This window comes from Haliotis rufescens, unplaced genomic scaffold, assembly GCF_023055435.1.
Source record: "Haliotis rufescens isolate VD_foot unplaced genomic scaffold, xgHalRufe1.0.p SCAF_11, whole genome shotgun sequence".
Taxonomy (NCBI): domain Eukaryota; kingdom Metazoa; phylum Mollusca; class Gastropoda; order Lepetellida; family Haliotidae; genus Haliotis; species Haliotis rufescens.
In genome coordinates, this window is record NW_025963791.1 from 18,078,287 (window position 1) to 18,089,859 (window position 11,573).

At 41.4% G+C, this 11,573-nt stretch overlaps 1 protein-coding gene across 1 annotated transcript; it reads right to left on the reverse strand.

The window, feature by feature from the left end:
* Positions 1-6,202: 6,202 nt before the first annotated feature.
* LOC124151983 lies at positions 6,203-10,662 on the reverse strand. The gene is made up of 3 exons (XM_046524697.2): positions 10,372-10,662; positions 7,103-7,420; positions 6,203-6,939 (listed from the first exon to the last, which is right to left on the reverse strand). The coding sequence occupies exons 1-3, from the start codon at positions 10,604-10,606 to the stop codon at positions 6,905-6,907; spliced, it is 588 nt and encodes a 195-aa protein (XP_046380653.2). The 5' UTR covers positions 10,607-10,662; the 3' UTR covers positions 6,203-6,904.
* Between the last annotated feature and the right edge of the window lie 911 nt (positions 10,663-11,573).

The window sequence follows — 11,573 nt, forward strand, 5'->3', positions numbered from 1 at the left end:
ATTCACAAATGTCATGAATGTTAAATATTATGTTTAAAAGAAAAATTGTCCAATGAATAAGTCTGTTTTTTATATAATGACAGTTCCTTTGGGCCCTTGTTTTTCGTAAACAATATTTCACAATATATAAGACAATATATAAAAAAAAATCCTCTTAATTGGGTTTATAACATTTGTTTCTAGCGAACAAATAAACGAATAACGTATTTACATACACTGAAAAGGTGGGCCTATTAAGTGTTGCGCATTGAGAATGATAGTCACGGCGAGACGAATGCAAAAAAAGTTATGGGCCGAGTAATTCAAAACCATTAACAAATATCAAATCACATTACTAATTCTCAAAACGTTACTCCCATCAGCTTTTAATAGTTAACAAAAAAACATAACATGAATGCTGCCAAGTGGCTTGCCTGTCACGGGAAAACTCGTGTGGGTTGTCTTCGCTAGATCCTTTTTACCTGTTTATGGTGCAGTTGTCTTACTCAGCATATACGAAAACGAGGCTGGGGGGAATCCCAAGTGGTTACTAAACACGGGAAATCTTCAACTACGAGCTCGACTTTTTATGGCGTATTGTTTTATGGCGTGATTAATCTGCAACAATTTGAACTCTGCAAAGCCTCGTTCTAATCGTGACAGATTAATCACGAGTGTGTAGATGTTTCGGTAACAACCGAACACAGTGGTTAATCATCTCTTTATTAAATGAATGAATGAATGTCTTCATTTCCTCCAAATAATTCCGAAGATTCTCAAAACATCAAGATTATGTTATTAAATATATCAAACGAGGAAAATGTTCACTCGGTGTACATGTATATTAAAATAAAAATTAAAAGTCCAGGTTAGTCCAAGATCTTCTTTATTTATATTAGTTTCAGACATAGTACTTTCACTATCTCATGACAATCTGTCATGCTGCTACACAGCGATCAGCCTGGAAGCTAGTTACATTGAACACGTATCTCCCATCTTAAATTACATGTGAGATACATTCAAAGGACTGCACACGCTTCGGTTGATGGTCCTTGAATAGAGAATGTGGATGCTGTTGTTATCTTGAAGAGAGCTTCATCTATCAGCTGCTTCAGTTGTAGAAATAAGAGAATCTGGAGAAACAAAAAAAATGCATGTAAGAGATTAAGCTGATAAAATGGCTTCTGCTTCTGTCTTCGGCACTCACTCCTTCTTTATGCGTCCCTCCAACTGCCATCTTCTATACTTCATATGTACCCACATAATCCTAAGTCATAGTTTGTTCAGTTACTTTTATATGATACATATAACGGCGTTAAATCCAACTCACGCGCCCACATGCTGCTGTATCTATCAAGTATAAGTCCGTGTATACAACAAGGTCAAACTCATATGAAGTATTTTTTTTCTAACATACCCCTTGCATCTTCTCCATTTTATTTTATTTTCAGTCTCGCATATCTGTCCAAAAACAATTAATTTGGCATAAAAGGCAAATTAGTGGTGTATAATATGTGAATAGGTATCTGACACCAGGTGTTAGTGAAGGGGGTAAGAATGTCCTGCTTTACCAGAAGCCCCTGTCACCGTCATAAGAAAAGTAAGTACCAGTGAGTAAGGAGATGTGAAATCCCCATAAGACGTAAAACACGGATTTTCGTCCAGTGATGTATCTCAACCCACCAGTCGGCACAGCCTCTTGTGTTGGCTGTGCTGCTGATGTTGCTGGTGATGATGGTGCGTGTGGTCCTGCTGGGGGTGTTCCCGGGTTAATGTTCCTGGCACCGACCTCCTGTATCGGGTATTTCATTTTGTCCTTATTGACGTGTTGGCAATGAAGAAGCCCGCCTTTAATCTTGCTGAGCCGTTTGTTGCAAATCACCGCTCCCACCACAGACGCCACAACGACTATGACCGAGGCTACACTCACTATAGCAATCTCCGCTTCGCTGAGGTGAGTGTATAGTGGTGTAGGCAAGGTAGTGGATGAGGGTGGGGGTGTCGTCATTACTGGCTCAGTAGTTGAAAGAAAACCTGATAAAGACAAATGTCAGCATTAATGTTGCAAATGAAATACAGTCTTTTGTAACCTGGTTCATTAATATGTTTGTTTGTTGTTTAACGCCGCACTCAGCAATATTCCAGCTATAAGACGGCGGTCTGTAGATAATCGAGTCTGGACCAGACAATCCTGTGATTGATATCATGATCATCGATCCACGCAATTGGGATACGATGGCATGCATTAACCCAGTCAGCGAGTCTGACCACCCGATCCCTTTGGTCGCCTCTTACGCCAAGCATAGTCGCCTTTTGCGGCAAGCATGGGTTGCTGAAGACCTATTCTACCCCGGATAATCACGAGTCTCATTAATATGTAGATCGTGTGCTGGAAAATATGTCCCTTTTCAATTGAACATTTTGTAAGAAATTGAAATACATCCAGCGAAGTAAACCGGGTATTTAGAGTTGCATTCTAATTAATACAAAACCAGGAGAACCGACTCGATGCAGTGATATATGTATAACAGTACAAATAAAAGCGACAAAGCCCTTTCCATATTGATAAAAAAACATTCTGCCAAAAGTCGATATTACGATAACGACTATATCATGAGTATGTGTTTATGCATCAAATAGTGATGATACCAGGTATTCCCGATAAGGTGAACGCATCCTGCCCCAGCGGTGGCACCCGTCACAAACACATGCACAGGAAAGTCAATTGTCACATGAAAAACACGGAAGCTTATGGTACAAGTCAAAATAGGGTTCATATATCTTGCAACAGGTGCATTACGATCATGGTTAATTATTCAGAAAGTTCAACTAGCCACATGTCATTTAACAATGAGATCTCTAGAAACAAATGAGACAAGTAATATACCTGTACATACTTGAGTGTCAGTTGATAAACAACGTTAATCTTACAGTCGCTTCGCAGAGGTCTTTCCGAAATCCAGCTGACGTAGTATGATCTCATTCAAGATTAATCTCGCTGTTGTTAACACTACACTGGGCTATAACTTCGCGGAAGTAGAATGCCGGGCGATGATATATTATACTCCCGCAAATAGAAACCGCGGTCTTATGTTTGATTTGACAAAATAGAATTATTATAAGGGTCAAGATAATACTTAACCTTTTACATCTATTGGAATGTCAACGGGATTTGCCTATTTGAGATTAATCTCTAGGTCACTCTGCCAGGTGACGTCAGGGTAGACTAACATTTAGTCTCTGAAATCTTATATTACACAATATCCTTCTTGACTCTAAAAATAAAATAAAACTTCCCTATGCTGTGGAATAGAGCTAGCTTGAGCTGGGTAGACTTGATTTTGTATGCATTTCTAGATTATGTTTTTTTCATAAAATAAATATATTCCACGGTCATGGTGCAGGACTAACGTCAGGGGGTCAGTGAGTGCTACTCACCGGGTTGTACGCGTAACCGGCTTATGATATGGTATGTATGACAAATCTCCAAGGTGTTTACAATGAATGATGAAGTCAAAACTATGTTTAGTATCCTAACTGCATACTTATAGTGAAACCCGTAAAGATCCGGTGTAGAATAGGTCTTCAGCAACCCATGCCTGCCGTAAAAAGGCGACGAACGGGATCGGGTGGTCAGGCTCGCTGACTTGGTTGATGCATGTCGTCGATGCTCACGATATTAATCACTGGATTGTCTGGTCCAGACTCGATTATTTACAGCCTGCCGTCACATATCAGGAATATTGCTGAGTGCGGCGTAAAACAACAAACCAACCAACCAATTTATAGTGACGCTAAACTATGAACGAATAGCCAAGCGACCAGAATGAATCGTACTTAAGTCATTGTCTTTTAATATCAGAAGCTGGGCAAGTTTAGAATACAATAACTGTAGAGGTTCTTACCAGGGCAATATTTCAGACACTTGGCGAGAGTTCCTTGTATTCTGGGCACGTCGCAGGTTACACTGCAGTAGTCGCACATATTCGAGTCAGGGTCAAAGAACTGATTCGGCCCACACACAGGATGACTGTGGGAGAGCATCAGATCAAGCATCAGCAGCAGGAATAGTATCAGCAGCATCTCATTGAACATCTTGATCTTGTTAGAGACAGTGTTCAGAGGTATGTTTGGTGTAGATTTTCACGCTGTGTGTCTTGATGTGTCGACTGCAGTTGACTGCAGGGGATGGCTGAAGTCGTGAGTCGCTTGGGTTGAGATTAATCTCTGTGACGTAATCAACCATGACTCGTCACCATCAGCGTAGTCAGGTGTTTCCGCTGGTGTATATGAGAACCTATTTCATCCGTGTGTCAATATCGTCCACAACTTCAATGTTCAAATAGAACTTAAATAAAATATATCTAACATTTAAATATTTTCCCTGTAAATGCATATATCTATGAGAGCTAAAATAAGGACATTTAAATAGATGGTGATATTAATCTGCAACAGATTGAGAGCCACAGAGACGGATGTTTTGCCACTCGGGGCAAACCACGCCTTCTACCCGTCGTGTTTGGGTTAATTGTGATTAAAGGTTCTATATTAAAGTGAAGGCATTGATATATTGCGGTGAAGTAATATATGTTTCCAAAGACAAATAACTTCCCTTAATAAGCTTATTAATCTGCTTAAGATGCTTTAACGGATACGTTTAGTTTGTAAACGGATATTTACACATGTCCATGTGTCATAATTTAAATATATAACGTCAGCGACAGAGATGAATCAGTCTTGATTATCTACCGAAACACTAATAATGATAAAAATCTAGGTTATTAGAATCATGGACCGACCATTTGATAGTCTGGGTTAAGGGCGGGGTCCTGGGAGTTTGTATCCATCAATAGGGACTAGATAAGCATATTTTTTACAAGCATTTTCTGGGACAAATTATTTTTCAATAAACTCCCAGAGCTACCGCTCATGTAATGGGAATATGTTTCAAAGATGTCCTCAAGAAAATGAATTGGCACAATTAGAGATAGGATAAGACCCGTGGGGTCCATCTTCCTTTTCTCTTGGGGCGGTTCGTCTCCCGATTCCTCTGTAGACAGTTTTACGTATTGCTCAGAGGATGGACTCATACTGACAGATTCAATATAATTATCCTACTTGATATAACTCTGGAAAGTTGACGAAGGTTCGTGGTGAATATACTGGCTACTCATGGAAGGAAGCAGATTGTACGGTAGAAAAAAATGAAATTACAAGTGATGACATACTGCGTTTACAAAACCAGTTTCCGTTGCTGCATGAGAACCTCTTTCTTCCGTAAGTGTCAATATCGTCACCAACATCAATGTTGAAATGTAACTTAGATGTTTATTTTAATGAAGTTTCAAATTTAATGAAATGCTGTTTCAAGCCACAGTCAGCCACATTGCAGCTATATCACGGCGGTCTGTAGATGATCGAGACCAGACACTCCAGTGATCTATATGTGAGCCACGGCCCTCGTGGTACAAGGTTTTTGGTTTGTTGTTTAACGCCGCACTCAGCAACATTCCTGTGCCTGTGTCTTGTGCAGAGCAGTGTGCCTGGGCCTTGTACAGGACCTTGTGCCTGGCTCTTGTGTAGAGCCTTGTGCCTGTGTCTTGTGCAGATCTGGTTGACGCCTTTGGTGTGGTTAAAGATGTAACCACTGGTATTATACGGAGTATGATCGACAAACTTAAGAAGGTCGTGATTGTCCTTCCGCACCAAACCATGGAGTTTGACGGTTGACAGGACCTCTCATTTCTTACACAAAGATCTGTGTAAACTTTGTTTGTTGGTTTGTTGTTAAACGCCACACTCAGCAATATTCCAGCTATATGACGGCGGTCTGTAAATAATCGAGTCAAACCAGAAAATCCTGTGATTGATATCATAAGCATCGAACCATGCAATTGGGATACGATGCCATTCATTAACCAAGTCAGCGGGCCTGACCACCCGATCCCGTTGGTCGCCTCTTACGACAAGCATAGTCGTCTTTTACGTGGATCGATGCTCATGATAATAATCACTGGATTGTCTGGTCCAGACACGATTATTTACAGATCGCCGTCAGGTGGAATATTGCTGATTGAGGCGTTAAACAACCAACCACCAACATGGTAAACATGGTATATAAGTTATTTAAGTAAGAAGTTCTGTAGTTCAGCGTAATATTACATTTTAAATGTGTAACGTGGTGAAAGATACAAAACGAAAAATATTTTATTGACATTTCACATTACATTAAACACATTCAACTTTTCATTCTCAGGAATGTCTGAAGTCATATGTACAGATGCACAGGTTTGGTCGCATATAAATATATAGTTTCCAAACATTCTTGGGTCCCCTTGACTGGTAGGACACAGACGTGGAGGTCTACATCGCTCGCAGCTGTTTTGAAGTGTAGGAGTGATCCACTATTCTGATGGCAATAGTGCCATTGACGATGACGGAGAAAGGTTGCGCCTCTGCTGTGTAATAATCTATTGACATTTCCGCATTACATGAAACACAATCATTCAACCTTTCATTCTCAGGAATGTCTGAAGGCGTATGTACAGAAGCATTGAGTCGGTGTTTTACAAAGAGTTGTAACGGTTTCTTTGGTAGCTTTGGTAGACTGACAGGTTCCTGCCATGGAGATCTACGTAGGTTGCACCTGTTGTGAAGGATAGGAGTGATACCCTATTCCGATGTCGACAATGACAATGATGAAGTCAGTCAAAGGTTCAGCCTTCAGTGTATCTGTACCTTATCAAAGATGGCGCTGTCTTCGAGTGATACTGAAGAGACTTGCTGTATCATGCATGTATTGTCCCGCGTAGCCCATGAAGCAGTGGTACAGCCCCTCGATGATCCATGACGCAGTATTATAATAGTTTATGAGATGAATGAATTTGAAGCACAAACGGTCCCTCTGTGACAAGGACAAACGTAATCAGTCAGCCACAGCAACAGTTGGAATAAGTGGATCTGGAGAAAGAACAAACATGAGATGTAAGAAGTCAGGTTATTAGCTGTTGTTCTCTTACGAGTGTATAATGTCCAGCTTGCTATGTATTAATATACCTAGTCACACTGCAGGAAAAAACAAGACATCAAAGACTTCATGTTTTAATTATTGTTTTCAACATACCATTGGGAACAGGAAATACGTTTGTTGCGTCGTGGTTCCTAGCGCCGACCTCCTGTATAGGGTACTTCACAGCCTCCTCGTCGTCGACGTTGTTGCGAGGGATGAGTTTCTTCACCATCTTCCACAGCTCGTCTCCGTATGCGATGCCCAGTACACCTAGAGCAGCGACAACGACTATACTGGTTCCCAGTGCTATCAGGGCAACGTGTGCGCCGTGAAGGTGAACACTTGGCGGAGGTGCTGACGTAGTTGTAGCGACGACGTGAGACGGTGTTCCAGTTGTCAACGTTGTCACAGGTTTCTTCGTTGGTAAGAAAGCTGCGATCAAAATATTTGTGATTGAAAATGTAGTCGCACATATTACAACAATATTTCTGCTTAGGACACTACATATATTAATTTTAACTGCAAAAACATACAGTAAACTACGGTTATAACGAACACGCTTATAACGAACTGACCGATATAACGAACTTATTTTTTAGTCCCGGGCTTTTGTTGTATATATGCTGTATATCTGCTTATAACGAACTACGGTTATATTGAACTAAAATAAGTGGTCCATTTGAGTTCGTTATAACCGTAGTTTACTGTACTTTGAAACAAAAGTCATGAATATTCACAAATGCTCATGAGGTAGTTCCACCGGGGACACACTAGTATCATTTTGGGTATATGATAAGGTGGGGAGTGCCTATGTGTAAATACGTCGGTAAGTGTACATGTTATAAATTCATATCGCAGTATCGAAGAAACATATCTTCTTGTAATTAATGGCCCAGTCGTCTAAGGCGCCCGCATTCGCTGTGCAGAGTTGTGTCCCTTGGGCACGCCAGAAACCTATGATTGTGGGTTCGAATCCCGGTTCGACCCGATTATGTGTATAGGTTTGTCAGCACCATACCCGTGCTCGTGGGTTTCACCGAAATGGTAAACGTCTGAGACCTGCATCACTTCGGGCTTTCCTCCCACATTAAGCTGACACGCCGCGATATAACTGGAATACTGTTAAAAGCGGCGTTAAAAACCCAACTCACTCACTCACTCTTGTAATTAAACTGGCGTTTACAGCGGATGAGTGAGTAGTGTATGAAGGGTCCTCGGCTACCCCACCGTACCTTATAGCTTAATAATGAAAGTCTGATTAAACCCCGGCACTTCACGTCCATCAGTTGTGGCTATAACATGAAAGCTGTAGCCGCGAGTGAAAGTACATATTACAACATGGCCCCCGGTATTGAACGGCACCAGAGAGCTAACGTCTCAATTGCATCACCTGACAACTGTCTTATGTGACAGACGGATCCGTCGAATGTGCAAACAAGATTAACCTTGACTATAAATAACACGTTCATTCAACTAACACGCGGAAGTACAGCGGTGGAGTGACACGGGTTGTAGACCGCCTTTTATCAATATTCCATGGGTCGGCATGACACGGCCGAGAATGTGGCGATGCAAAGGGTTTGCTCCTTTATGAATGGTGTTCGACGTGACGAGCGAAAGCATCAACCACAAGGCTACCCCGCCGCCCCATAATGAATTATTGTTCTTTATTTCCTCCATTAGTTTTAGAGAGTGACATACATTTGTAATCATGTTAACAATACATATTCTAAAGGACACGATGCAGAGAAATTGATAGTTTTACAATATTGCTTATTTACATGGCAAACTATTGGTGCGAGATTTGTTACTGTCTATGGACGGATCACTGACCGTATGTTCCAGGAGCTTAAGTCTTGATACAGATGATATGAATTCAGCCCAGCTGTTAAAATATAAGGCTCATATCCTCTACAATAGGACTTATACAACTGAGAAATGTCACAATTTTCACTTCATCATCTCTACAACCTTCAATGCACATGTATTGTTCTGTTTAACGTTTCATATAGATGCTAGTAAAGGGTATTCCTTGCGTCAGCTAAAGCTGTACAACATAGCAGTTGGTGTGTTATTGTATCACCACATCGTCATCACACATAATTATATAAAGGGACAAACCCCTTTCCACAACCAACAGAAATCTCTGCATAAAGCAGTGTCGACAGTACGATTTCCACAATATCATGAGCATGTGTTTATGAATCACTATCAAATAGTGATGATACCAGGTGTTCGCGAAAAGGAATACCCAGGTGTACTTGATAGTGGTAGTTTAAGAATGAAATCATCAATGAAACACGGCACTCAATGACCATCGGTTATTGACGCGATAGCTGTACCCACGAGTACGTTTGACAGTGAAACTACAGATCACAACATGGCTTAGTATTGTTTGTTTGTTATTAAACGCCGCACTCATCAATATTCTAGCTAAATGACGACGGTCTGAAAATAATCGAGTCTGGACCAGACAATCCAGTGATTGACATCATGAGCATCTAGGATACGATGACATGCATCAACAAAGTCAGCGAGCCTGACTACCCGATCCCGTTAGTCGCCTCTTATGACAAGCATAGTCGCCTTTTATGGAAAGCATGGGTCGCCGAAGACCTATTCTACCCCGGATACTTTATAGGTCGGCTTATTATTGAATGACACCAGAGAGTACAATATTATTCTTAATAGCATCACATGACAAATGCCTTACGTCACAGGCTGGTCCGACGATTGTACGAACAAGATTAACCTGGACTATAAATAGCACACTGATATAGCCAACGAATCATTGAATGGTACACTTACAGCCGTTGTAACCACATGTCAACATGTTTCTCGCCATTAGAATCAGCAAATGATATTTGACTGGAGTGTTTATGATAATTGTTTAATAGTTATCTGCTCTTGCAACATATTGGAGGATAAATAAAAGGTTTGGTAGTTAACCTAGGCTTAATTTAAACACATGCAAACATGCGACAGGCATACGCCGTCAATTTAACCGGTTTAATATTCAGATGGAGATCAGTCTTAGCTGCCTGGTGTTTCGGGGGAGTGATAAACAACATACGTACGTCTATTAACAACTGTTGGTATTGAAGGCAAGTGTAGTCAAGTACATTCTAATTCGGACAACTGTCAAGGATAGTATTTTAGGATAAATGAGTGAGTGAGTGAGTATGGTTTTACGCCGCTTTTAGCAATATTCCAGCAATATCATGGCGGGGGACACCAGAAATAGGCTTCACACATTGTACCCATGTCGGGAATCGAACCCGGGTCTTCGGCGTGACGAGCGAACGCTTTAACCACTAGGCTACCCGACAGCCCCTGAGGATAAAAGAAAGAAAGTAAACGGATAAGTACATATTCCATCTTACCTGGACAATAAGTGTGACACTTGACCAGAGTATCTTGTAGTTCTGGGTGGTCACAGATCATATCACAGAAGTCACACATGTGAGTGTCCACGTCGAAAAACTGATTGGGGCCACACACAGGGACACAGTGTGACAACATAATGTTCATCAGCGTCAGAATAAGAAGAATCTGAGACATCGTGCGCGTCTTCATAGCGACGATCATCTTCACAATACCAACAATAAGTCCTCTCATGTTTGTTCTTCACGTTGAGAGACTCCGTGCGTTCAGGCCTGACTGCGTGCACTGACTGCGTGCACTGACTGCGGCGGAATGCAAAATATCGTCTCGTGTATTCAGCGGATTGCACCGGAAGTTGAGATTAACCTTGTGGCTCGTCCCGAGACAACCGCGCGAAGGTGAAAAGTGGCCTTTTGTTGAAGAGTTTCTTTCATAAACACAAATAGTAAGAACTAATATGCCTACCATCTTTAAACGATTAATTGTAGTATATACATAACGGACGTGATACCATTAGTTGCAGTCATTGTGGTGCTGGTAAATCTCTATTGACAAGGGACAGTGGGGTAGCCTAGTGGTTAATCGCTACCTCGTCATGCCGATTGCCCGGGTTCGATTTTCACTATGGGAAAATAAGGTGTGAAAGCCCATATTTAGTATCCACACGCCGTGATATGTTTGGAATATAGCTAAAAGTGGCGTCAAACCCACCTCACTCACTGTATTGACAAGGAAACTTGCGTCATATGCTGTGTGTTGAGTGAAGATGATTTCACAAACGGCTGACATATAAACACATGCCGTGTTGGTACATTTCCAAATATGCAGTTCTCATTACTGTTGACTCTTCTGTTCACCACTATATTGCCCTTTGCGCCCAATGGAATCTGTTTGAGAGACTGGTTATTCTCTGGCGTTGAGTGAGTACTGAATATGGTTTTACGCCGCCTTTAGCAATATTCCAGCAATATCCCGACGGTGGACACCAGTAATGGGGATCAGACATTGTACACATGTGGGGGGTCGATCCGGGGCCTTCGGCGTGACGAGCGAACGCCTCTGACGTTGACGTTTATATATTTGTCATCCAGGTCAGGTGTGAAATTATTCTAATGCAACATAAAATCAACAGGGTTTCAAATGACGAACGCAATGCTGAGCATAAAAGGGCCATCTGAGTATGAGTTCGAATCCCTGAGTC

What these genes read in the sequence shown, in the direction of transcription:
- LOC124151983 (XM_046524697.2), bottom strand. Translation starts at nt 10,606, where the DNA reads ATGAGAGGACTTATTGTTGGTATTGTGAAGATGATCGTCGCTATGAAG. An exon ending in GTGTCACACTTATTGTCCAG is followed by an intron (nt 7,421 to 10,371) that starts GTAAGATGGAAT and finishes TTTTGATCGCAG; the next exon opens with CTTTCTTACCAACGAAGAAA. An exon ending in CGTATTTCCTGTTCCCAATG is followed by an intron (nt 6,940 to 7,102) that starts GTATGTTGAAAA and finishes TTCTTTCTCCAG; the next exon opens with ATCCACTTATTCCAACTGTT.